This window comes from Talpa europaea (assembly GCF_964194135.1).
Source record: "Talpa europaea genome assembly, chromosome: 7".
Classification (NCBI taxonomy): Eukaryota; Metazoa; Chordata; class Mammalia; order Eulipotyphla; family Talpidae; genus Talpa; species Talpa europaea.
The window spans coordinates 120,453,267-120,478,994 of record NC_140074.1 but is presented as its reverse complement, the minus strand read 5'-3'; the positions used below and the strand labels follow the sequence as shown (position 1 = coordinate 120,478,994).

At 57.3% G+C, this 25,728-nt stretch overlaps 2 protein-coding genes across 7 annotated transcripts; both read left to right on the top strand.

Moving 5' to 3' along the window:
- Positions 1-515: 515 nt before the first annotated feature.
- ZNF385C (zinc finger protein 385C) lies at positions 516-25,728 on the top strand (the record flags this gene model as incomplete). 6 transcript variants are annotated; one of them, XM_084239347.1, is made up of 8 exons in its annotated part: positions 516-765; positions 18,550-18,692; positions 20,810-20,920; positions 22,187-22,352; positions 23,555-23,851; positions 24,367-24,563; positions 24,892-25,002; positions 25,492-25,728. In XM_084239347.1, 8 exons carry the CDS (start codon positions 516-518, stop codon positions 25,726-25,728), a joined length of 1,512 nt encoding a protein of 503 aa, XP_084095473.1. The 6 variants fall into 6 exon arrangements, with proteins under 6 accessions (XP_084095473.1, XP_084095474.1, XP_084095475.1 ...); XM_084239348.1 differs by having other exon boundaries at positions 18,547-18,692; positions 22,193-22,352; XM_084239349.1 differs by having other exon boundaries at positions 18,547-18,692; positions 24,892-24,987.
- Positions 13,993-17,134, top strand: LOC311174696 (uncharacterized protein C17orf113; the record flags this gene model as incomplete). The annotated part of the gene is made up of 2 exons (XM_084239326.1): positions 13,993-14,535; positions 15,576-17,134. The coding sequence occupies 2 exons, from the start codon at positions 13,993-13,995 to the stop codon at positions 17,061-17,063; spliced, it is 2,031 nt and encodes a 676-aa protein (XP_084095452.1). The 3' UTR covers positions 17,064-17,134.

Here is a 25,728-nt window from a genome sequence, read left to right as displayed (position 1 = left end):
TGTTCAGCAGAGCCACACAACGGGGCCCAGGTGTCTACGGAAAACAACTGTTGCCACAGCCTAGGAGGCCAAGACAGCAGGGGCATCTGGAGCCAGGCAGGGCAGGCGTGGCGAGGCCTTCACACACTGTCACCCTGTGTGGCTGTCACGGTGGGTGCTGGGTTTCTGCCATCACACTCCACACGCCTGCCTGTCATTGGTTCAGAGCAGGGCTGAGGCTCCCCAGAGTGACTCCACTTACCTGCCTCTGCTCCCTCACAGCGCCACCTGTTCCCCAGCCCCGTATTTCCCTCCCTGAGCTCTGCTCTGGCTTCCCAGTGCGTAGACTTGTTACCCTTCCAGACTGTCCTGTTTTAATGCTGCTTTGTTTGAAACTGACCCCATTAGGCTCCCTTTGCTCTGGAAGCTGGAGAGCTCCTGCCCGGATACAGGACCCAGGCATCGGCCTGAGCCCTTTCTGCTCCTTCGTGCTCGCCACATTCAGCCCTCGTCTGTCTCCCTCTATCTGCTTAGGTATGAAGCGGCCACTGAGCCCCTCTCCCCTGGCTGAGAAGGAGCCCCCCATATCTGGAGCTGCTGAGTGCCCTCCTCGGCCCTCAGAACCGCCTAAGCCCAAGCGGGAGAGGAAACGGCCGTCGTACACCATCTGTGACGTCTGCAACATCCAGCTGAACTCGGCGGCCCAGGCGCAGGTGCACTGTGGCGGGCGGGCCCACCAGAGGCGGCTCCGGCAGCTCAGCCTGGGGAAGAGCCCCGCAGGGCCAGGTCAGTGTGGCAGGGCCCTGCTCCCGCAGCCTTGGTGTGGGCTCCTTTGAGGGGTTCTGGGTGGAGTCCTTCCTGTGTCTTATGGTCCGCATTCGCCTCGCAGGGCCTTAGGGTCTGAAGTCCCCTGGCTGCTGTGGAGTTTTGTTCTGCATCTGGACAGCCCTCTGTGGGGTGTCTCACAACCTGGGGTCTTTAGGTCGGATGCCTCCTCTGAGGTGTTTGGGGCTGGGGGTTTCCCCTGTGGGGACTTTTGGGACCAGGACTCCCAAGTAGCAATTCTGCATGGGGAGTGTTACAGATAAGGGCTCCCTGAGGGGTATCCGGGACTCCTGCTCTGGTCTCTGAAGACCAGGGTCACCAATGAGTGGTAATGAATGAGACGCGACGCTCCCATTGACCGCTGGACTCCTGGCCAGGATTTCTGCCTCTCCCTGGCTGGGGAGGCTTGGTGGAGGTTTGTCTGCCAGCGCTGAAGGGACAGCTGGCTGCAAGGAAGATTTCTGGGGGAAATGGGTGACTGCGTGCATGAGGGTGATTTCAGCTGACAGGCTCACAGGGGCCAGGGGCAAGGAGAGCGGGCTGCTGGCTGGCAGGGACACAGGTTCAGGCCCAGAGCAGAACATGGGATCGACTGGAATGTCTGTCTGGTTCTTGGGTCCATCGGAAACTCACCTTGCTGCTCGGTTAGTCAGCTTTGAACGACACTGATAGCTCCCCTCATAGCACTGGGCCTGGACACAAATCCCAGCCCTTCCCCTCCCCAACCTACCCCAAGATTGAGTCTGTCTTTTGGGCTGAGACAAGAAAAGATATGTAGGCATCAGGCAGGGCAATCCCCACCACCAGGGGTACAAAGGAGAAAGGGTGAGCATACCTGGGAATATCTGGAAAGGCCTCCTGAAGGAAGGGGTGCAGAGCTTTGGAACGGGGGGTTGGGAGAGGCGGGATTTTGCAGGCAGAAATCAGTGCATAAGCAAAGGCAGCTGGTACCAACTCCCCCACTTGAGAGACGCTGAGTAAGTGTGTAACCATATGGGTGTTTCTGGATCATGTGTGTGTGTGTGTCTACAAAGGTATTCATTTATCAAACATGTATAGACAGCTTACGAAGCGCAAGCTGCTGTTTGGGGGACCCATAGTTTTATTTTTTCCAGCTTTATTGAATGTTATTGACATAGACCAAATATAAGTTTAAGGTGCAGAATGTGATATTTAGATACACGTATATGCTGCAAAGTGATGGCCATAATACGGCAGTCAGCACCCCTGGCCCCTCACACCACAGTGACTGTGCAGGGGTGATAACACTGCAGATCTCCTGACTTTCAGGTCTACCATGCAGCTTTGTCATTTCCAGCCATGCTCTAGAGCCCCAGGTCCTGTTTATCTCATGGCTGGGAGTCTGTACCCCGTGACCAACATCTCCCCATTTCCCCCACCCCCAAGTAGCTGGCGGCCACCGCTTCCCTCTGTCTCTATGGGCTCTACGTGCTCAGATTCTGCACATCAATGAGAACAGCCAGTATTTATGTGGGGCTTCATAAATTTTTTTAAGATTTATTTATTTATGCATACAGGAGCTGGGGTACAGGCCAGAGGTGTGGGGGGTGAGAGGATTCATCAGAGACAGAGAGGGGAACAGAACAGGCAGACTGACTGAAACACACTGCTGAGGGGAGCAGTGGGCGAGACAGGAGAGGTCTGCATCGCCATGTGGGTTGCTCCCCGGCTAGCTGGGGATCGAAGTCGTGCTGCAGAGGCTGCGGATTGCTTCATAGTGCGGTGCTTAACCCCTTGCACTACCAGGGAGGCCCCAGGCTTCATATTTTTAAAAGGCAGCATGCCTGCCCTCTCAGGAAGGTGGAGTAAATAACCACACATGGGTGGTCTGTCCAAGGTGATAACAGGCTTCTTAGCAGTGGGGACCGGGAGATTCAAGAACTGGAGGGGGGAGCTAAAGGAATAGGCCTCAGGGGAGCTTCAGAGAAGTGACACTGAAGTTGGGGCTTGGCCCGGCCAAGGGAACCCAGGAGGGAAACAGCAGAGCAAGTGTTACGAGGCTAGAAGCCCGCGGCTTTGCAGGAGCAGCAGGCAGCACCGGGCACAGGCCTGGGGGGTGAGCAGCAGTAGCTGTGTGAGGGCGTTGCCGCCAGGCTGGGCACCGGGCCTGTGTCTGAGGGTGACAGGTGTCGCGAAGGGTTCCGAGCAGGAGTGTGTTCTGATATCTGCGGCAGGGGGGAAAGGTGACAGTTGGCAGTACCTGGAAAGGGGGGTGGGGCGGGGTGGAGGGAACAGAACTGGCCAGACCTGGTGACATGGGGTGTGTGGCCCCGGGGAGGGAGGTGCCGGAGACGCTCTGGTTGTGCTGTGCTGAGCAGTTAGTTCAGTTACCAGGAAGGGGGCACCTGGAGGAAGCAGGGCTGGAGGGCAGCGTTGGGTGGGGAATGCCAGCTGTGTGGCCAAGGACTTGGTCCGACCCCAACCCCTTCTACCACAGCCCCTTTAGGACCTGCTTCCCAGGCAGAGTCCCCAGGAAAGGCCTCCCGCTTTCTCTTCCTCACCCACCATACCAATGTGGAGCGAGCAGGCGGGGCATGTAGAGAAGACCGCAGCGGCTGAGTACCCAGAGACAGGCTGCCCAGAGGGATGGCGACCCCCTTACTTGGGTCTCCCCTTGCCCGATGCTCATCTCCTGAGTCCTGGGTAGGTGAGGGGTCCCCAGGAAACACAATGCTACATCCTGTCCAGAATGCTGAATGGATCTGGGCCAGGCATGGTTCCTCCGGCCACCTGTCTGTCCATTTGTCTGTCCTTCGGGCTTAGCCCTCAGCCCCATGCTGGCCGTGCAGGTCTCAGGAATTCTGCACTGAGCAGTGCCCGGTGCTGGCCCTGGGCACTTGGTCCAGAGGGGCACAGTCAGTTGCCGGGGAGCAAACAGTATTGTGGGAGCACTGAGGAGCAACTTATGCTTAGGGTAGGGGTGAAGGGGCCTCTGATTTCTGGGCACCCCGGAATTCTGGGGAATCCAGCCAGAGAACCTGTTCTCCATTGGCTTGGTTATCGCTGAGCCTACTCTGTGCCATGACCCCCAACATCCAGCCTCTCCTCGGACAGTCTCCTTGGCTCTCTGAGAGCTGAGGATGGGAGAGGCAGCTCCCAGAAAGAGGCTGGCTGCTGGCCCTGGGGCAGGGTAGGGTGAGGCGCCAGCCATGCTGACCTGCTTACCCAGACCCCCGTGGGGACAGACCAGAACCGAGAGCCCTTTGGGTTCCACCAAACAGAGAAAGCCACTACTTTCAGGATTGAGGCAAAGTATGAAACCCTTAACATGGCTTTGTTCCTAGACACGTGGCAGCTCGGAGGACCACTGGCTCCTTGAAGGACACTGGAGATGGGGGGAGCCCAGTGATGCCCCTTCAAGGTTTCCACTCTGGGAGGCCTCCTGGAGCTGTCACTTTAATTAGGGGTCTGTGCAGCGGGCAGCTTGCACAGTGACAGCCGTTTCTCCTGCCCACCTCCCTGAGGCCTTGGAGGGAGATGGGGGGCTCTTTCCTTTCTGAGCTTCCTTGCTAAGCCTCTGGTCAGAGACCTCCTTACTCTGCCATACTCTGTGAGCCTGGCATACCTGGGAGGGGTACAAGAAGGGGAAACCCAGGTACCTCACCTTTCCTGTTTCCCTTCCAGGTATGTCCCCAACTTTCCCTGCCCTGCGCCTCTCCTTCCTCCACACAGGAGGCCCTTTCATTCTCCAGGAATGTGTCTGGAGCCATCTCTCCCTCGCCCCTCCTCACACCTGGGGGCACTCCCACCCAATCAGACTGAACTGAATGGCTCCTGATCACCACAGCACCCAGCTCTAGCACCTCCAAAGGTTTGTGAACATCTATCTGTACAGAGAAAGGTTTGCTGGCTCTGTCCTCCCAGCCAGGCCTTTGTGTCAGGCCAGCACTGGACAGGGGACAGGAACAGCAGAATAAGCAGCAGTGACCTGCCCTTAGGCCAAGCTGAGCGTCTGCCCGCAGTCTCGGGTTGCAAAGCCCTGCTGCAGGTGGGCAGCATGGCATTCCCGCTCACCCCCCCTTCCCAGGCGTTCTAGCAGGAAATCATGCCAAGCCCCTTTCTGGCATCCCCAACACAAATGACTTATTAGAGTAAAACGCTGAGATTCCAGCTCAAACACCCCATGAGGGTCCCCGCCAGGCAGGAAGGCCAAAACCCCCTCTGCGGCGCCTTCCACGCCTCTGCTCCTGTGATCTTTTCGAAACTGCACTGCTCCTCTGCTGTGCCTTCTCGCTGCAGGGAGGCCTTTCCCTGGTGCAGTTTCCCAGCCCAGAAACCTGGCTCCCTGCGCCAGACCTCAGCTTTCCTGTCCCCCTTCCTCAGCCTGCCCCTGGGCGGCCCCAGGAAAGCAGAGATGGAGCGAGGCTATCATGGATTTCAGGGCAGAGGAGGCTTCATCTGCACCAGGTGTCCCTGTGCCCGTGGGGGTGGGGGTGCGAGGGTCAGAGTGGCAGGTAGAGGCTGTCCCTGCCCTGTGCCCTCCTCAGACTGTCCTCTGGCTCCTGTTCTAATCAGCCCATCCGTCTCCTCTCCTCGCCAAGGCTTTGACTGCAGAAGCGCCTGGCTGCTTTCTGAGCCCCAGAGATCAAAGCCCTTGAGCTGGGTGTGGGCTTCTCACCCCCCCCCCACTCCCCACAGATGGATTAATTTCAGTCCCATCAGGCGGCCCAGGAAGCCCTCCAGCCTGTCTCCCCAGAGCCTCAATATCTCCCTGAGCTGCTGCCTCCTCAGTGCCCCCAAGCCATCCTGAGGCCTTTGGGTACATGTTTCAAAGACTCTGCTCCCCCAGACCATTAGGAAGTGAGTTCTTGTCGCTCAGTGCCTTCTGCGGCCATTCTTAGGCGACAGGTGATGGAAGAGCCCCTCACTTGCTCTGGATGGCCACCCCACGCCCCTCCCAGGGGCCACCAGGAAAGGCGAGGCTGTCTGGGTGGAGAATTAGGGGGCTTAGCTCAGATCCCTGCCCCTGCAGAAGACAAAGATTCCGTCTGTGTCTGGGTGGGTTAATTAGCTCGGGGCTTGAGTTTCCTTCCTCTCCCCACACCAGCAAGTCCTTCCCCCTCAAGTCTCTTCCTAACAAACCTGTTTTCAGGAGTCACTGCTGCCAGGCCCTCCCCGGACCTTCTTTGCAGCTCGACCTGGGTACTGGCTGCTCCAGAGATTACAGGTTATTGTCTGGTGGAGACAGGATGCTGCGGGGGTGGGGGGCTAGTGCTGGGACCCAGGCTTGGAATGCGAGGCTGGATCCAGCTGTGGGTTGGCTGTCTCTTCTCCCCCACCCCACCCCCCTGCCAGGCACCAGGTGCGCAGGTGGTTAGAGAGTCAGGCCTGTTTCTGGAAGAGGAGGGGGAGAAAGTAGCAAATGGAGGAGAGAAAAGACTGGGGGACGGAGACCCCTCCCCCAGGAAGAGTTCTGGCAGGGGAGGGTGTCAGGAGTCCTAGCTGATCAGATGAACGCCCCTCGCCCCTCCGCAGTCACTGCCCAGGCAGCAGACCCAACAGTCTAGGTTTTAGACACCTGGGCAAGACACCTGGGCTTCTTCCCCCACTGCCAGGGCCAACGCTTTGGAATGAAGCCTCAGTTTCCCCTCCAGCAAAACGAGGTGACTATGAGGAGAGGGTGATCAGAGGGTGAGTAAGGCTGGACAGGGATCCCCAAGGCCGGGCTTCGAAGTTCAGCAGCAAGAACTTTCTGGCAGGCAGAGAAGGGGCTCCTCTTTTCCTGCGGGCCTCTGTGGGCAGGGAGTGGGGGTTGCCCCTGTATAAGAGGCACTAGGCAGGGACTGTCCGGGAGAGGAGAAGTGGGCGCCCCACATTCCCCCCTGTCCCTAGTCTGCATTTACCCCTCACTTCTCCCCTGGGGAAGGAAGTGCCCTGTCCTTTTCCCTGTGGTGGGCGGGGTGGGGGAGACCAGTACAGGCAGCTCCTGCCTGGCAAGGGGAGCCAGGGCCCAGTGCTCTCCAGGCAAGCGCAAAGGCCCTCCCTCTAGCCCTCCCTCCTGCCCCTCGCACCCCCACCCCTTCCCTCTGTCACTCCGGCTGGGTTTCATTTGCTTCTTCCTCTGCCTCAGCTCAGCCGTACCTCTAAAGGCAGAATGCTCTTGGGTGAGTGCTGAGAACACTCAGGTGGGAGTGTGGAGGGGGGCTCAGAGAAGTCGGGGGAAGCTTCCAAACGAGGGTGGGCCTCTCCCCACTTCCCAGCCCTATCCTTTCCTGCTATTTTGGCCCAAAAAATCATCTGTGGAGAGACTCCGGTAGTCAGTAAACCATTGGTGTCTTTCCCCAGGGCCAGGGCTAGGTAGGGCAGCCCCCTTACCCTGGCTGGGAACAAAGGTGGGGGTGGTCTGGTAGGAAAGGTTAGGGAGCTGGAGGCCCACCCTGCAGGAATGAGGGGTGCTGCACTTCCAGACAAAGGTATGTCCTGGGTGCCTGGGTCAATGGCTCCTTGTGTCAAATCTTACCTTCTACTGCCTCGAAGGGGGGCCTCGCCTCTGGGGCGGGCTGGGGACTTGTTAACGCAGCGGGAAAGAGAGAAGCAGCAGAGAGACAGGCAGAAACCTGGATGCCCGCTCCTCTCTTGCTCCATGTGTCCTGGTTCACCTCTCCAAACCAGTTTGCCTGGCCTTGTAAGGGGCATTTTTGGTACCCCCTTCTCTAGGGGCAGGGTTTGGAGACAGGGGGCTTGGGCATCTTCCTCCAGCACAGGGAGGGCAGGAGTCTGGAACAATTTGTCTCAAGTGTTGGCCTGGCCAGCCCAGAAGTAGGGTGGGGGCTCTGTAGAATGTGGGGAGTAGGAATCCTCGACTGCTGAGGAAGAGACACCCTGCCATTCTCTCCCATTCTCTGCCTTTGCCTCTCTCTCCCTCCTGGACTCCCATTTTCGGCTTTATCTGTGATCAGAACAACAACTTTACTATCTGAGAGGGGGTGTGTGTGTGTCTGTGTATGTGCACGCTCACACACTTACACCTCTGGGAGGACCCCACCATCTGCTCCTCTGATTTGGGGGTGGGGGTGAGAGACTCAGGCTACCTGAGCATGTGTGTCTGTGAGATGCATTTCACTCTGGAAGGGCAGGTGTGTGTGCCTGCACCTGTCTGTGTAGCGTGTCTGCACGTGCATCTTTGTGTACACGCCTCTCCGGGGAGGTGTGTGCCGCCGCCTGCCTGCTATTTTGAGTTGTCTGTATGTATGTCTGTAGAGGTCTGTGTGTCCTCCCCACCTGCCCCTCTGGGCACGTGCCAGCTGCGTCCACCTGCCCGTCTGTATTGCATGCTCATGCGTGGCCTCTGCGCCCTCCTCTGCCTCTGCCGACATGGGTGGCTATCACTCTCCGCGTGAGCAGCACCTCCATCTCTAGGCACATCAGCGTGCGAGACGGTCTCCTGGGGGTGGGCAGCAGGTGGGGGAGAGGTGTATGGCAGGTTGCCGCAGCAGCCTGTCACATCTGTGGGGTCTTGTGGTATGAGTCCTGTGCTCCTCTCTCTCTGTCTTCCCCAGGGATGGCAAAATAGCAGGAGGTGTTTTCCCCAGATCCTGGGAGGCCAGTTAGGGTGATGTTATTTTGGGAGACATCTGCTCCAGCCTCAGCCAAACCCCCAAGGGTGGTCTCTTCACCACCATTCAGGGTGGTCTGTTCACGTTTGACCAGAGCACCAACCTCCAACCACCCCTGCCCCCCCATCTGAGGCAGCCAACCGTGAGGCATGGTTGGGGGGTTCCCAGAGGTGACCTCTGGCAGGGGCTGAGGAGGGATTCTTTTGATATACTGAGGGTGACTGTTCTGCAGAATGCCATCAGAGAAGACCCCCTGTCCCAGCCCCTTGGGGAGTCCAGAATTCTAGATCTATCAGGACCTCCCTTCATTTGAGTGTGCCCAGGGGCCTGCCACACATGTGTGTGCACGTGCCAGGAATCCAAGCTCATCCCAGCGGCCCTGGGATGCTCTCAGCCGTGGCACAGAGGGGTGCTGTGGGAAGGGTGCTGAGGGAGTGGTTCCCAGCAGCTACTGGAGGGATCCAGACATCAAATCAACATGTGCACTAGGCCATGTGTTGGACAGCAGTGTACCCAAATATGAGGCATTTCTGGGTGACTCTGTGCTGACTGGAAAGAGAGCTGGGTCACCACATACCCCGGCACCTTGACACCTCCCTTGGCCTTCAGACCCATTCCTGTCCTACCCTTTACTCCTCTCCCAACTGTTAAGTCCCACTTCACAGAAGAAGCAGAGGCTCATTGCTCAAGTGTCCTGCCAAAGGCCTCAGAATCCACTGTAACTGGAGCTCCACTGCAGGCTTCTGGGCTCCACACCTGGGAGGGTTGGGGTGCAGCACCTGACATTCCTCCTGCAGGGATTCCACACAGTCATGGGCGAGGGTGCCTCTGAGCGTTCTAGCAGGAAATCATGCCAAGCCCCTTTCTGGCATCCCCAACACAAATGACTTATTAGAGTAAAACGCTGAGATTCCAGCTCAAACACCCCATGAGGGTCCCCGCCAGGCAGGAAGGCCAAAACCCCCACTGCGGCGCCTTCCACGCCTCTGCTCCTGTGATCTTTTCGAAACTGCACTGCTCCTCTGCTGTGCCTTCTCGCTGCAGGGAGGCCTTTCCCTGGTGCAGTTTCCCAGCCCAGAAACCTGGCTCCCTGCGCCAGACCTCAGCCTGCCCCCGGGTGGCCCCAGGTCTGCTCCTGCCTCTCAGCCCTCGCCAGGCTGTAGCTTTCCCAGCGCTCCACCTGTTGGGCTCTCACCTGCGGGCCCCTCTGGGAAGAGGGATAATGCCTCGCCCCCTCCTGTCCCTCCTGTCCCGGGGACCACCTGGTACCACCTCGGTCACCCCCGCGCGCGGGCGGGCAGGGAGAGGGTGATGCGGGGCCGGCCCCCCTGGGGGAGCCGCGGGGGGCCACCGCGCTGTCCACGACCCCGGGCTGCTGGCGCCCCGGTTACCGCTAGTGGCTGCTGTCGCTCAGTGGAGCCCAAGGAGACCGCGGCCAGAGCGTCCACCGCGCAAGATGGTGGCTCCCGTGACTCCGTGAGTGTGTGCGGGCGGGGAGGGGCGGGGGGCCGGGGCCGGGCGGGGCGCCCCCTCTCGGAGCCTCCGGGCCGGGGCTGACCACCCGAGCCCGCGGCCCTGCTGACAGGCTGGCCTGCGGGGCGGGAGGGTGGGGGTCCCGTGCCCCGCGCCCCGCGCGGACCCATCCGAAGGTTCCTTCATCACGCGCCCCCCAGAGGAAGTTCCCCGCGTCCCGGCCCCCAGGGTAGCTCTACCGTCACCCAGGCTGCTGGGGGAAGGGGAGCCACGCCCTTCCTTGCTGGGAGTGTAGACTTCTTTTAGTGGGGTTCCCAAAGGAGGGGGCCCAGAAGAGCCTGGGGAGGAGGCAGGAACCACCATCCTGCGCCAAATACATAGTGTGTGAGGCTCACCCCAGAAGCACACCCTCACCCAGGGGCCTCTCAGTTGTGCAGCCTCCCAGGTGTGCAAGAGATGGAGAGCTCTGAGTGGAGACAGGTGTGCCCCCAGCCTGAGTCACACAGCCCCTTTCCTGACAGCCTAACCAACCCATGTCCCTCAGGTTGTTAATGTTTGGCTTCCTTTGTTGATTCTTAGCTCAGTGTTGTCCACTAGAACTTTCTAGCATGACCTCAACATTCTCTATCTCTAGCTGGGTTGCCTAATTAACAGCCACTAGCCACACGTGGCTGCTGAGAGCTTGAACACGGCTAGTGCAACTGAGAAAATGAACTTTGATGTTTTCATTTAATTCTGATTAACAGCCGCATGTGGTTAGTGGCTGTCATTGGGCAGAGCCGCTCCAGAACTGCATCTTCCCACAGCCTCCTCCCTATTCTCCTGTGTTTTATCAAACACATCCCAGGCCTCACCATCACTTTATCCCTGGGCAGAATGGGGCAAGGCAGCAGTTTCTGGGTACAGGACGGATCTGACCAACTCCCAGAGGGAGTCGCCTTGGCCGGCCTGTACTTCCTCCCAATCTGGGGTCATGGGCTGGACAAGATCAGAGAATGGTGGGATCTTGAGAGGAAAGGACATCAAAGGCAGCTGCTTCAGCCCTGGACAGGTGCTGCGGGGCCCACTCCACTGCTCTCTCTGCCTGAGAGCCTGGGCATCCGTACGCACCCACCTCCCGCGTTGTGTGTTGCCCTTGCCAGGAGCCAGGCCTGGTCCTTCTCTGGTTCAGATGGGACAAGTTAGTCACTTTAGCGCTCCTGCCCTCTGGGAGTGTGCATGCAGTAGGGAGAGGCCAGACGAAACAATGGCGCTGCACAGAAATATGCCAGTTTGTACTTTGGGGAGTGCAATGAGGGAGCAAATAGGGGTTAGTGACAGAAAAGAAGGGGACTTCTTGGGAAGGGATAACTAGAGGCGCCTCCTCTGAAGAGGGACCGGTTAAACCAAGACGGGGGAAACTAGAATAGGTAAAGTGTTGGGGGAGGGGTGGGAATATTCTGGAAGAAGGTACAGAATGTGCAAAGGCCCTGGGGTAGGAACCTGGTACTCTGGAGGAACCAAGAAAAGGCCAGTGTAACTGGAAAAGAAGGGAGGCAGGTGCACATGGCGCCAAGTAGGTCAGCAATGCCTGGGCATTCGGCAAACCTCAATGGGAATTCTGGCACTGGTCTCGGAGCAACACACAGTAGCGGAGGGGCTTTACGTACTATACCTTAAAACACCCCTCTGGCTGCAGGGGTCTAAATGGCTGGCTGAAGGGTAAGAATGGAAACCCAGAGAGCCATCAGGAAGCAGCGGCCTTGTCCAGGAAAGAAACAAAGGTGGCCTGGATGAGGCGGGGGCCAACGGCATGGAGAGAAAAAGGGTGTTAGAGGTAGATGTGGAGGTGGAATCCACAGCTGGACCAGGTCCTGGGTGTGCACGAGAGCAGGAGCAGGGGAAGGCTTCTGGCCAGAGTGCCTGGGTGGGATGGCTGGGAGAGGAGCGTATTTTGTAGGAACAGATGGTGAGTTCTGTTTAGACAAACCAGGAATGGGGTGGAGAGGTAGGGGACCCAGAGGAGCAGCCCGGGCTGGGGTTGTGCCTTTCAGAGTAGCCAACATAGGTGATTCTGAAATCTTTGGGCAGTTCGAGGTTGAGAAGAGGAGGAAGAGGTGACATCATAGGTCCAGGAGTGGCTGATAAGGAAGGACAAGCAGGGAATGTGGCATCCTAGAAGCCTAGAGAAAAATGCATTTCAGGGAGGGCTGTTATGAGGAGGGTGAGCAAAACCAAATGGCACATGGAATGCGGGGGAGGGTGACCCAGGGGTTTTGCCCACATCTAGCAATATCAAGCACCTTTCCCAGCTTTGAAAGGGTTGCTCTGGAATTCCACTGCACTGCCTTGTCTTACCTACCTGATGGATGCCAGGTTCCAAGCAGAGTGCCAGGTACAAAGTCAGGGGGACAAGATAGTCACTTCCTTCTGGAGCAGAGAATCCCCTAACCCACAGCCTCAGACAGGAAGTTCTTTCAAATAGACAGAACCAATCCTTTGATTCATTTAAATGATCAAATTTTGCTGAGCAGCGTCTGCATGCCCAGCCCCGTGCAGGGCAGGGGTGCCTAGAGAACCCCTGTGTTCAGGCTGTAACAGGAGGAGGCATGCCAGGGAGATCTGGGGACACTGGAAGACAGGTACCAGCCCAGGCTGGGGAGGGCTGGGTGACAGAGGGGATACCTGAGCTGCTCTCCAGGAATGAATGGGAAGTGGCCAGGGAAGAAGAGGACAGGAAGTTCCAGGCACAGAGCATGAAGGTAGGAGCCACAGTAACAGGAGCGTGTGGGGGATGGTAAGCCTTGGGGTCCGCTAAGGAGACTTGGGTGGCAGGAGGTGCTGGGGGCTTCCAGAGGCTGGGGAGGGCCGCGCTGGCTCATGGCAAAGCAAAGGCACACAGTTGGATCTGTGTGGCAACTTGCTCTCTGGCTGCTGGTTGAGGGAAGAATTTAGAGGGATGACTGCCGAGGAGAGGCGGCTGCCTACCCCAGGGGAGCAGCGCAGCCCAGGATCAGGAGGTCTTCTCCTGACTGTGCTTCTGGCTTGGTCACTGTGACATCTTGGGTGAGTCACTTACAGTCCCCAAGCCTCAGATCCCTCCTCTTCCAAGTGAGGCCCCCACCACCACCCTCAGAGCTTACTTACAGCACAGGGCGGAGCTCGGGGCTCAGGTTTCAGGTCGTGCTCCATCGGCAGTGGCAGTGGGTGCTGTAGTTACCAGCAGGCCAGGCCGGGAGCTCAGAGAGATGGTTAGGAGGAAGAGTTTCAGCCTTTGGTCATCAGCTGGACATGGTCTTCTGGTCCTGAACTGCTCATCCTGGCCTCGTGCCTGGCGGATGGCAGAGTGAGGGAGGTAGAGGCAACCAGCTAGCTGCCTTCAGTCTGGGCCCAACCCCACTTCTGGGCTGCTCTCCCCAGAACCACTGCTGTGTGTCTGCGTGCCTGCATGCCTGCGTGTGTGCACTTGTGTTCTTAGGAAAAGGAGCATCTGAGAAAACAGATTCTGTTCCTCAGTCCTGGGGCTCATGACCTTGGCTTTGTGCTAACTTCCTCCTAATGCAATAAGTGAGCTGGACTGGAGGACCAGTCATCCTTTGGGCGAGGCTCAGCAGGCCTGAGTTTTAGTCCTGGCTCTGTCATGAATGATTCATGATCCTCCCTCCCTGCTCCCCAAATCCCCCCCCCATCTCTGAACTCAATCCCCCCCTCCATAAAATGGGGTGGCACAAATGGTGCCAGTCTCTCCAGCTCTGCATCAGTGGTCAGCACTAGTGCGTGTCTTGTCCTGGATGGAGGGAGACCCTTGGAGGGGCCTAAGGCCACAGCCTCCCAGCCCTTTGCAGGACCCACCTGCAGAGCTCCCAATAGCCCGCCCTCATTTGGTGCAGTCCAGCCCTGAGCTGGGGAGAGCTCTGTGGGCTGCATGAACCCATGGCGGACCCCTAACACCTCTCCCTTGTTTCTTTCATCTCCAGTCTCCCGCCGGCAAAGCAGGAATAGACTTTCCTGGCTAAGTTAGATGGACAGTCCTGATTAGCCTGGCGGGCTGCCCACCTCCTGCCTCCCCACCTTTCCTCTGGTCCAGGGAGGTGCCAGGGAGGCTGGGGGGCCAGGGCTTTTGGGTGGGGGTTGGGAGTACCCAGCCCCTGGAGCAGGAATGGTGCCCCCGGGTAAGAAACCGGCCGGCGAGGCCTCCAATTCCAACAAGAAGTGCAAGCGCTACTTCAACGAGCACTGGAAAGAGGAGTTTACCTGGCTGGACTTTGACTACGAGCGGAAGCTGATGTTTTGCCTCGAGTGCCGCCAGGCCCTGGTTCGGAACAAGCATGGCAAAGCTGAGAACGCCTTCACCGTGGGCACCGACAACTTCCAGCGCCACGCCCTCCTGCGCCATGTGACCTCGGGGGCACACCGCCAGGCCCTGGCTGTCAACAGGGGCCAGCCCACGTTCGAGAGCCAGGCCGAGGGAGGAGCAGCCTATCCAGGGCTGGCGACCACCCCCACCCCCAGGGGCATCAAGGTGGAGGTGGACCCGGCAAAAGTGGCTGTGCTGACCACCGTGTACTGCATGGCCAAGGAGGACGTGCCCGATGACCGCTGCTCTGCCCTGCTGGAGCTGCAGAGGTTCAATCTGTGCCAGGCGCTGCTGGGCACGGAGCACGGTGACTACTACAGCCCCAGGAGAGTGAGGGACATGCAGGTGGGTGGCAGCCAGGTATGGCTTGGGGCAGAGCAGGGGGCGGGAGGACATCCAGTGGTGTGGGCACAGCCTTCCCTCCACCCAAGCGTCAGGCACCCCTGCAGTGGCCAGGAGCTCCAGTCAGACCTTCACCCAGCAGCCTTCACTGAGGGCTACTTGTGCCTCGGGGAGCACAATAGTAGAGGCCAGACCAAGGCTGTCCTTGGGGACCCCGGGCCCTTCCCCCATGGGCATATAGGTTTAATTCGCCCGCAGTTGTGTTTTGTTGGTCTTCACTGTTTCCAAAAAATTTTAATTCCTTTCTGAGTTGAACAAAATAAGAGATCACGTGTAATAAATTCAGATTTGTGACTTCTGCAAAACCAGTTCCCCCCACTCTGGGGACATGATATGGTGGCACTGGAGAGTAGGACATGGGCTTCTCTATTCCCTTTGGTTTATCCCTGGCCTGCTTCAAGCTCCAAATCACCCAGTGGCCCCTGGAGGCAGGCAAGTTGCAGCTCAGTCCTAGGGACTAGCTGTGTGAGTCCTGGGGGCCAGTGTGGGGGTGGGGGAGCTAGAGTTCACCCTACAGAGAGATGACAAAAAGAGTGGGGGGTGGGAGTGAACATGGCTGTCAGTTAATCCCTCAGCAGCATATTAGGGAGGAGACCCACAGGAATAAGGCAGATTGGGGCCACCTTAGCAACACACACACACACACACACACACACACACACACACACACATACACAGACAGACAGACAATGCTATAGAACCTTTATGGTTCATAAGCACTTTACATTTATAAACCCAACAACAGTTACATTTAGAATTCACAACATCCTTTTGAGTATATTGGGGGCTGGTATGCCACTGATTTTAGGGCTATGGAAATGGGGGCTCAAAAGGGTGAAATGACTCGCCCAAGATCCTGCAGTGCAGCCTTAAATAGCAAAGCTAACTCCCTAAGTCTGACCCCAAGGCCTTTCCTGCCTGTCTCCCCTTCTCAGGACAAGCCTAACTCTGTCCTCCCTCCTTTCTCTCCCTGGCTGTCCCAGGTGGCTATTGCCAGTGTCTTGCACACAGAGGCCTGCCAACGCCTGAAGGCATCCCCATATGTGGGGCTGGTACTGGATGAGACCAGGGACTGGCCTGAGTCCCACAGTCTGGCCTTGTTTGCCACTTCGGTGTCCCCGTGCGATGGGCAGCCAGTCACCACCTTCCTGGGCAGTGTGGAGCTCCAGGAGGGCGAAGCCACTGCTGGCCAACTCCTGGACATCCTGCAGGCCTTTGGTGTGTCGGCACCCAAGCTGGCCTGGCTCAACTCCAGCCTCCCCAGTGACCGCCTAGGGAGTTTGGGCCTGCAGCTCCAGGCCACCTGCCCGCTGCTCACTGAACTACATTGCCTTCCTGGCCGGACAAATCCAGCACCCCCTGCCTACCTTGGTGAATATGAAAGTGTACTGGATGCCCTATTCCGCCTTCACGGTGGACCCAGCTCCCACATGGTCCCTGAGCTCCGGGAGGCACTGGACCTTGCAGCTATTGACTTGACAGGACCACGGCCAGTCCCCTGGGCTTCCCTGCTGCCTGTGGTGGAAGCAGTGGCCCAGGTTTGGCCTTGCCTGGTGCCCACACTGGAAGCCTCTGCCCCAGCCTCACCTACAACTAGGGCACTGGCCCTTGCCCTACGCCAGTTTACCTTCGTGGCCTTCACCTACCTGCTGCTGGATGCTTTGCCCTTGGTGCAGAAGCTCGCCCTCCTCCTGCAGTCGGAAGAACCAGACTTGGGCTTGCTGCAGCCCCTGGTAATGACAGCTGCCGCCTCCCTTCAAACGCAGCGCAGCTCCGGTGGGGCCCGCCTTCAGGGTTTCCTGCAGGAACTGGCATCCTCTGGTAAGGACAATGAGGGCAGTGGGCACTGCACCTACCGCGGCGTGGAGCTGGTCGGCTACTCCGAGGCTGCGGCCCGGGGTTTGGAGCGGCTACGGGGCACGTTCCTGGACTCCATGCAAAGGGGGCTGCGGGACTCCTATCCCGGGCCTTCGCTAGACGCCATAGCCGCCTTCGCAACCATCTTCGACGCCCGCCGCTACCCGCAGGCGCCTGAGGAGCTGGGCGCGCACGGGGAGGGGGCGCTGCGCATCCTGCTGCGCGCTTTCGCCCAGGCGGTGGAGCGCCCGCGGGCGCTGGGCGACTTCGCCCTCTTCAAGCGCGTGGTGTGCAGCCTCGGGCGGCTCGGCCCGCGCGCCCTGTGCGCCAAGTTGGCATGCACGCATTCGGAGCTACACGAGCTCTTCCCTGACTTCGCCGTCCTCGCCAACCTGGCTTTGGCGCTGCCAACGGGCGCCAGCCTCCTGGACAAGGTGGGCCGCAGCCGGGAGCTGCGGTGGTGGGGCCAGAGCAGGGCCGGGGAAGGCCGGGGCGGCCCCGCGGTGAAGATCGCTGTGGATGGACCCCCGCTGCACGAATTTGACTTTGCACTGGCGGTGGAGTTCTTAGAGAGCAGGTGGGGGGAGCGACTCCTGGGGTCACAACTCACGTGAGGGCCACCTGCTCTGGTGCAGCCAGCTTGAGGCTCTGGGCTCTCTCAGGGCCAAGGAGGGCCTGACTGCTGTTCCCAAGCAGACCTACTAACTGTGGCTTCCCACCCACCTGTGGGGCTGCAAACTAACCCAGCCCCCTGGTGGTTGCGGAGGCACTGGCTCAAAGGGGTCTGGGCGAGTGGGCAGAGAAGCTAGGGCCTGGGGCACCCTAAATATCACTCCTGATCTTTCTGGAATTTAAGGAGAAATCACTTACCCATTTTCCACTGGTTTTGGCCCTAGAAAAGTTGGGGGTCTTGGTTGGTGGGTGCAGAAGACAAGGTCTTGGGAATTGAGGGGTTGAGGGAAAGAATGGAGCCTTGACTTAGCCCCCTCCTGGCAGCGCCTCTTCCCATAAGTTAGGGGTGGAGAGCAGATCACCATCTGAGTTTCTGACACTCAGCTCAGCACCCTCTCTGTGCACAGCTGAACAGTTCCAGGGAAACAGCGGTGCACGCCCTGCCCCACCATAGGCTGCCTGAGACTGTATATGACCGTGTATATAGACGTATAAGGCTATGAATGTAAAATAAACCTACCCTTTCTTAGAGTTAACACAAAAATCTAAAAGGACTTCTTTTGGTTTTGCAATGACAGGGTCCAAAAAAGTCCCAAATGGACTTGATTTATTTCTAATTTTTTTCTTCCTCCAAGCCTGGTTCCTCCTCGAGTTCCTAGCCCTTCCTTGCCTCACCTCAGACCTTTAAGACCAAAGACTGTCCAACCACAGAGCTGTGCTGGCCTCCAGGAGAGCCTAGGGCCTCACCAGAGCTGGGGGAATGTCCTTTCAGACTCCATCAGGTTTCCCATGCCTTCTGTCAACTCTGCAGTCGCCATGAATGTGAGGGGATCTGGAGGAGGGTGGTTAGTGAGAGGGGAGGGGCCTGACCCTTTCCCAGGCCTCCTGGGTTTGGGGCTAATTTGCAATAAAGTGAAAACCCAGCACCGCATCATGCAGTCTTGGTGGTGGTTGGGGGGTGGGGTGGGGGTGGGGTGTCAGGGGCCGCTCTCCCCTCCTCCTCTCCCTTGGCTGGACCTTCCCCCTCACCCCCATTTGGCCCATATACTGCCTCTGGAGGGGCAGGAGGACCTCCTTTTGGGCTGGGAGACTTGCGCTGTGAACTCCCTGCTTTCGCTTCCCCAGTTGCAGAGCAGAGAGGCACCAAAATGGGCTACAATTGCTCTGGGCTTGGCCAGTGCTACTTTTTATTTATTTATTTATTTATTTATTTAAAAAAAAATTAATTTTACCAAACTAAAACAACTCTATAAGTAAATATAGCCTTCAAAAATTGAAGGTGAAATAAAGATACTTTTCAAAGAGGAAGATAGAGTGTCTGCCCTGGCTCCACACCTGAAGCCCCTAAGCCTCTGGTTCTGGCTGCCGGGACAGGAGAGAGCCTGTGGCTTCCCAGTTCAGACCCTGCCCTTCTTCCTCCTGCAGCAGGCCCGGCCTCCAGCACCCCCAGCCCCCTGCTGGCTTCCCTGCCCCTGCCCACCAGGCCTCTGCAGCCCCCGCTGGACTTCAAGCACTTGCTCGCCTTCCACTTCAATGGCGCCCCGCTCAGTCTCTTCCCCAACTTCAGCACGGTAGGGGCAGGCGGGGCTGGGGAGGGGGGCATTGGCCAAACTGGGGATTGGGTGGGGAAGGTGGGTTCAGAGAAGCCAGCTCTCAGAAGCTGGGTCTAACCAGGAGCTCATTCTCCTCCAACACCTCCCAGAATGACTATAGGGGCTCTCCCAATAGGGGTCCCTGGGTCCGGCTCACCCCTAGGACAAGGAACCCTTCCCCCAATATAACAACTGCTGGGCCTGTAGACTGCAAGCATCACTCGAGGGTTTGTATAGGGGCTTCCGTGGCTTCTCTGTGTGCATCTGGGTGCAGGTGGGGTGCGCCCTTCTGTTTTAGTTTGTGCCTCTATAGGTCTATGTGTGTTGCTTGTGGATGAGAATGTGTGTTGTGTTTGTAAACAGCTCGTTGTGCTGCATATTTAATCTGTGTGTGTGTGGACTCGGGAAGTGTTTGGTGTCTCATCACTGAGTGCGTGGGCAGGTTGGGTTGTGAATTTGTCTGTGGTCACATGTCATTTCTGTGTGTGTGTTTGCAATTTGTTACTGTCTGCAAGCTGTGTGCTCTGTGTCTGTGTATTGGTCTGTGTATTTCTGTGTGTGTGTGTATGAGAAAGTCAAGTGCTGTGAGCTTGAATTTTACTTCACATATGAGCTCTAAGGAATATCCCCCCTTTCTTTTAATTTTGATAATCCAAATGTCATCAGTGACAAGCTCCCCCGCCTCAGCCTGACAAGATGATGGGAACTTCCATCTCAGTCACCTTCCAGGGCTGTAGAGACTTGAGGCCCCTGAGACAAGGGGCGAGCCCTCTGGTCTTCGGCCCTGCTGTCCCTTCCATACATGCTCGCTGTTGGGGCAGGTTAAGGCAAGAGCGCTGTCCCATCTCTGGGCGCTGCAGGCCACTCCCAGAGGTGGTCCCTGCACCCATTGTCCCTGGGTAGACTCTCTTCCTGTGTTTGGAATTTTCTGAAACCATACTTTTCTCTCAAGGCCTCTGTTTTCTCTCCTCAGGAAGGTCTGGCAAGTTCCCCTTGACAAGCCTGGGCAGCTTCTGCTTCGGGGCCAGCAACCAGGTCCCTGAGAACAGGGGACATAAAGACTTGGTTTGAGAGAGGAAAAGATATTGAAAATAAGGAAAATCAAAACCACGCTGATTAATTTTTCAAAGAGAGATCGTATTGCTCGGGCCTCCATGGCTGCTCCACCCCAGCCTCCCTCTCCCTAGCAGGCCAGGGAGTGGAACAGACAGGACAAGCCCACAACCCACAGACCCAGCACAAAGGCTGGGTTATGCGAGAGGAAATTCCAGCAGAGGGCTTCCTTGTCCCTTCCCTGCCTCTCCCTGCCCCAGTTCTTTTTTTTTTTTTTTTTAAAGATTTGTTTATTTATGCATATAAGAGCTGGGGTACAGGCCAGAGATGGGGGTGGGGTGAGAGGATTCACCAAAGACAGAGCGGGGAACAGAACAGGCAGACTGACTGAAACACACTGCTGAGGGGAACAGCCAGCGAGACAGGAGAGGTCTGCCGTGCCATGTGGGTTTCTCTCTGGCCAGCCGGGGATCGAACTTATGCTGCAGAGGCTGTGGATTGCTTCATAGTGTGTTGTTTAACCCCTTGCGCCACCAGGGAGGCCCTCCCTGCCCCAGTTCTATCCCAATAGTTGTGATTCATGCGAAAGAGAAAAAACGATCAAAAAGCAGACCAGAGTAGGGCCTCCCCTGGTGGCGCAGCGGTTGAGCAGTGGGCTGCGAGGCTGCCCACAGCCTCTGCAGTGCCGGCTTGTTCCCCCACTGCCGGCGAGGGTCCCACAAAAAAAAAAAAAAAAAAAAAAGGCAGACCAGAGTAGCAAAGCTGCCCAGGCCATCCTTGGCACGTGGCTCTGTTCTTCAAGCCTGGAGGTTGCCCTGGCCAGCCCCTGCCTCCAGCAGCATCCCAGCTGACAGGTCAAGTTGGCCAGGGAAGAAGCTGATTCTCTTACCCTGTGGCTGCCATCTGCAGGAGGGCAGATTCTTCCAGGGGGCTGACCACTGCCCTCCTCCACAGTCTTTAGTTGTGGGCATTCTGTCCTGCCCCCTACCCCTGCTTTCCCAGGCTGACCCCAGAGTTACTATGCCCTCCCGCCCCCTTCACAGATGGACCCAGTCCAGAAAGCTGTCATCAGCCACACGTTTGGGGTCCCCTCCCCTCTGAAGAAGAAGCTCTTCATTTCCTGTAACATCTGTCACCTGCGGTTCAACTCGGCGGTGAGAGAGTAGTGGACACAGGCTGAGTAGGGGCCGGGCACTGGGCTTCCAGGGTCTTTCCTCGAGGAACGGGGGTGGGGCAAAGGGGCGGTGATATTTTCTGTCCTTGGTTATAGAAGAGGCACTTGTGTTCCTTTACCCCATCTTCTTCTCTCTCCAGATTTCTCTGCCCCTTCTATCTTTAGTCCCCCTAGGGTTCCCTATTCCTCCCCTATCCTCTCTCCTGTCTTCTGGATCCTTCTACAAGAGAGAAAACTCTCCTTTCCCACTCTGGGTGATAGGGGCCACCCTATCAGCTCCTGGCCCAGAGCTGAGTTTTTGAAGCTCCTGAGTGTACAACATGTGTTCATGCCCATCATTAATTAGTTCTCATGATAAATCTGAGATGGCCAGAGGTGCTATTATCATCCCCATTTCAGATGAGAATTGAGCCTCAGAGAGGTTAAGTGACTTGCCTGAGGCCACACAGCTGGTAAGTAGTAGAGCTGGGATTTGGACTCAGGCCTAGTTGACCCTGAGAATCACATTCTTTCTAGAACATTCTGCCCCTCGGTAGTAAAGGAGCCACATCCTGCCTCCCACGAAGGTTCACCTTCTGTTCAGGCAACTGTGTGGTTTGGGAAGATGCTGTCAGAGGACCAGGGACCCTTGGTTGAAGAAGGAAGGACCCTGACAGGCAGGGTTTGGGGATCCCCTCTAGAATTTCAGGTGCAGATAGATGGAGGGACTTCAGGTGGGAATATGTCCTGTGATGGTGGGCCTGGACCAGTGCCTGGCAAAGGCTCCATAACTATTTGCTAACAAAGCAGAGAAAGGGGTGAATGTTTGTGGGGTACACACTCCAAAGTGTGAGGATGGCTCTCTTGTTTGCATTTGTGCATTTATAGATTTAATAACCAGCTTTCATTGAGCACCTACTGTGCGAACTTCACCTTGTCATTCATATTCTTCTCACAACCCTGTGAGGTCAGTACAGTCAGCACAAAAGAAGGAAACTAAGCCTCAGAGGTTCAGAGAGCTGATGCCACTTGCCCGAAGATGCACAGCTAGGAAGTGGCGGGGTCAGAATTTGAAGCCAGAAGCTGCTTACCTGGGAGCCTGTGCACATCTGAGGGTGTGGTCTCTAAACCTCGGAGCCACCAGCACACAATGACAGCAGTGACAAGGAGTCGCCTCGGTGTGACCCAAGTCCTGCCCAGTGCCAGCACTTGGATGGGGCATGTGGACTCAGCAAGTGAATGATAACTCGTATCCTCCCCTCTCCAGAACCAGGCCGAAGCACATTATAAAGGCCACAAACACGCCAGAAAACTGAAGGCTGTTGAAGCGGCCAAGAGCAAACAGAGGCCGCAGAAGCCAGCCCAGGACGGAACACCGGCATCCCCAGCCCCAACTCTGGCAGGTGGAGCAGCTGGAGAGCCACAGAGCAAAGGTCAGTCCCGAAGTCTCTGCCATCCCCACTCCAGGTCTAGTTTCTGAGAAGGGGTTGAGAGATTGCTGCTTGTGATTATTTTGGCTTGTGTTGGAGCGAGCAAACACACATACACACAGGAAAAGGGGGGCACCAAAAGTGCAGGGTTCAATGCATTTTCCCATTCTGAATATGCCCAGGTCAACATAATTTCCTAGGGCTACCTGACAAATGGCCATGGGCTGGGGGGGCTTAAACAACAGAATATTTTCTCACACTTCTGGAGGTAAGAAGCCTATGATCAAGGTGTTTGGTTCCTTTACAGGGGTTCATGTCTTGCTTCTAGAAGCTTGTAGCTTCCGGTGGTTGCAGTTCTTGATGCATAGATGCACTGTCCCAATCTCTATGTCTGTCTTCTGTTACCTTCTCCCATGTCTCTGTGTTTTCACAAGGTCTTCTCATAAGGACACCAGTCATTGCATTAAGGGCCCACCCTATCCAGGGTGGCCTCATCTTGACAGGTTACATCTGCCAAGACCCTGTTTCCAAAAAAGGTCACATTCTGAGATTCCTGATGGACATGGATTTTGGACAGACACTTTTCAACCACCTACACCCTCCCCCTGGGGTAACTGTGTTCCTGAGTCTTGTCAGTGTATGATCAGTTTTGCTTGGCTTTTGTGCCTGAACATTCACTGTAAGATTTCTTCCATGGTGTTGCAGGTAGCTGTAGTTTGTCCTTTGGCATTGCTGTGTAGTACTCCATTGCACGATCACACAACTGTCTGTCTATCTATCTATCTATCTATCTATCTATCTATCTATCTATCTATCTATCTATCTATCTACCTTTTCTCCTCTCATGGATATTTGGGTAGTTTCCAGTATTATGCTGTTATGAATAGTGCTCTTGGAACATTCTGAAACATTTTTGGTGATTTCAGCTTATTCAGTCAGCTAATAACTATAAAGTATCTGGGCTGTGAGTGCCTTCTGAGACCACTCTGTCCAACTTTATGATTTCAGATGGGGAAACTGAGGCCAAAGAGTCCCACATCTTCCCAGTGAGTTAGTGGGAGAGTGGGGTCTGGCTTTAGCTCTGGTCATCCCTACACATAGACCCTCCGCTCTGCCATGCCACCCCCATATTGTCAATGCTTGTGATCATGGTCTTGAGTCATCTCTAGCCTCACTCATAGTGATGCCTCCCCTCTCCCCAGCAGCTCCTGCAGCTCCTCCTCCTGACCCCTCCCTCCAGCCATCACTGACTCCGGACCCCACACCCAGGGAGCCAGCCCACCCAGACCTCCTGGATGCTGCCTCTTCTTCTTCTTCTTCTTCTTCCTCTTGTCCACCCTGCTCCCCAGAGCCTGGGTCGGAGGTGCCAGAGCCGGAGCCGCTGGCGGCTGCCGTGGGAAGCAGTGTGAGCGGGGAAGGCCGGAGTGAGAAGGGGCGTCTCTACTGCCCCACGTGTAAGGTGACCGTGAACTCCACCTCTCAGCTTCAGGCTCACAACACAGGTCAGTGGCCCCACGAGCTGGAGTCAGGGAGGAGGGGGGCAGGGAGGCTGCCCCTCACCCGATGTGGCCGACTGGAGTTCTGGGCACTTTGTTTAAGGGCTCGGGGACAGGTGTGCTCAGCTGTCAGCCAGGATCTCAGGGTCTCCCACTAATGCCTGAGGAGGGAGAATGGGGAAGAGGAGTCTGAGGCTGCCTAACTGAGGGTCACTCCAGACAAGATGGGGGACCTCCTCCCTCTCTCCTTAGGTCAGATCCAGAAGGGCTTGAGATGAGGACGGAAGCTGACAGTGGCACTGCAAGAAGGCCTTTCTGGTGAAGGCTGGCACAGATTGAGAGCAGCTGGGGGTGGGGTGGGATGAGAGATGGGCAAGTGAAGTCTCCCGTGGCCAGAGGGATAGGCTGTGCAGAGCAGCCGGAGGCTTACAGGGACCACCAGACTGACCTAGTTAGGAGGGGCCGCCGTGGCCCTGGCAGCCCCCATCTGGTGCTGACAGTCCGGCTTCTCTTCCCTCCAGGAGCCAAGCACCGGTGGATGGTGGAAGGCCAGCGAGGACCTCCCCGGAGGGGCCAGGGGCGCCTGGTACCGCGGGAAGGAGCTGGACACAAGGCCAAAAGAGTGTCTGGGGGTCGGGGGAGCAGGCAGGGGCCCAGCCCCACCTTTCACTGTGCTCTCTGTCAGCTCCAGGTCAATTCAGAGACCCAGCTCAAGCAGGTGGGAAGAGAAGCGGGCTGGGACTGGGGTTGGAGCAGGGGTGAGGGAGGACCAGGGCCAGGTGAGGAAAGAGGCTGAGGGGAGAAGGTGGGGAGAACCGGAGAACCGAGCCCCGGAGCAGGGTCAAAGCAGAGGATCAAGTGTGACCGGACAGTGGGGTCCTGGGGGGCAGAGGCCAATGTCCCTCCCCTCTCCCAGGGTAAAACCGGTAAATGTGCATCAGTGCCTGAACTGGGAGAGGAAGGGTGAGCTAGTCGAGGGTGGGGGAGTGGTTTGGGGGTTCTTGGGCTTCCTCATCTTGTTCCCAGCCTGTCTGTCTGTCCATTAGCACATGAGCAGCAGGAGACACAAAGACCGCCTGGCCGGGAAGCCCCCCAAGCCCTCCAGCCAGCAGAGCAAGCTGCAGAAGCACGCAGCGCTGGCTGTGAGTATCCTCAAGGTATCTGTCTACAGGCAACAAAGCTGGGATGGTCGGGAGGGGAGAGGGTGGCCCAGAAGGGAGGACCAGCTGAGGGGGTGGGGCAGGAAGGAAGCCACACACAGCCCTGCCCCCACGCTGTCTGGTTTGGGGTTTTGGTTGTCTTGGGATCCACCCAAAGGAATTTCCGGCAGGTGGGCTGGGGTGGTCAGCTCAGGGGCCTGAGCAAGGGGTGGGCTGGGCGTGTATCTCCTAGAGACCACATCTACTTCCAACCCCCATAGCCTCCTCCCTTTGCCCATCCTGACTGTCCTCCCTCCGGCCAGGAAGACAGGTGGTGGAGAAAGCCCTTTGGAATGGGTGTTTGGGTGTGGGGAGAGGATTTAGGTTTGGAACCCTAAAAGGCACGTTTTTCCTGCAGCAAAATCCCAAGGATGGAGCCCGGGGAGGGAGTGGAATCTTCCTGGGGTCAGATACTGTGTCAGATACTGCCCTCTCTCTTCTTTGTAGTCTAAACTGGCCTTGCAGAAGCAGCTCACCAAGACACTGGCGGCCCGCTTCCTGCCCAGCCCGATCCCCACTGCAGCCGCGGCCATCTGCGCCCTGCCTGGGCCCCTGGCCCTCCGGCCTGCCCCTACAGCAGCCACCACCCTCTTCCCGGCTCCCATCCTGGGCCCAGCTCTGTTTCGCACCCCGGCTGGAGCTGTCCGTCCTGCCACGGCACCCATAGTCTTTGCCCCCTATTAG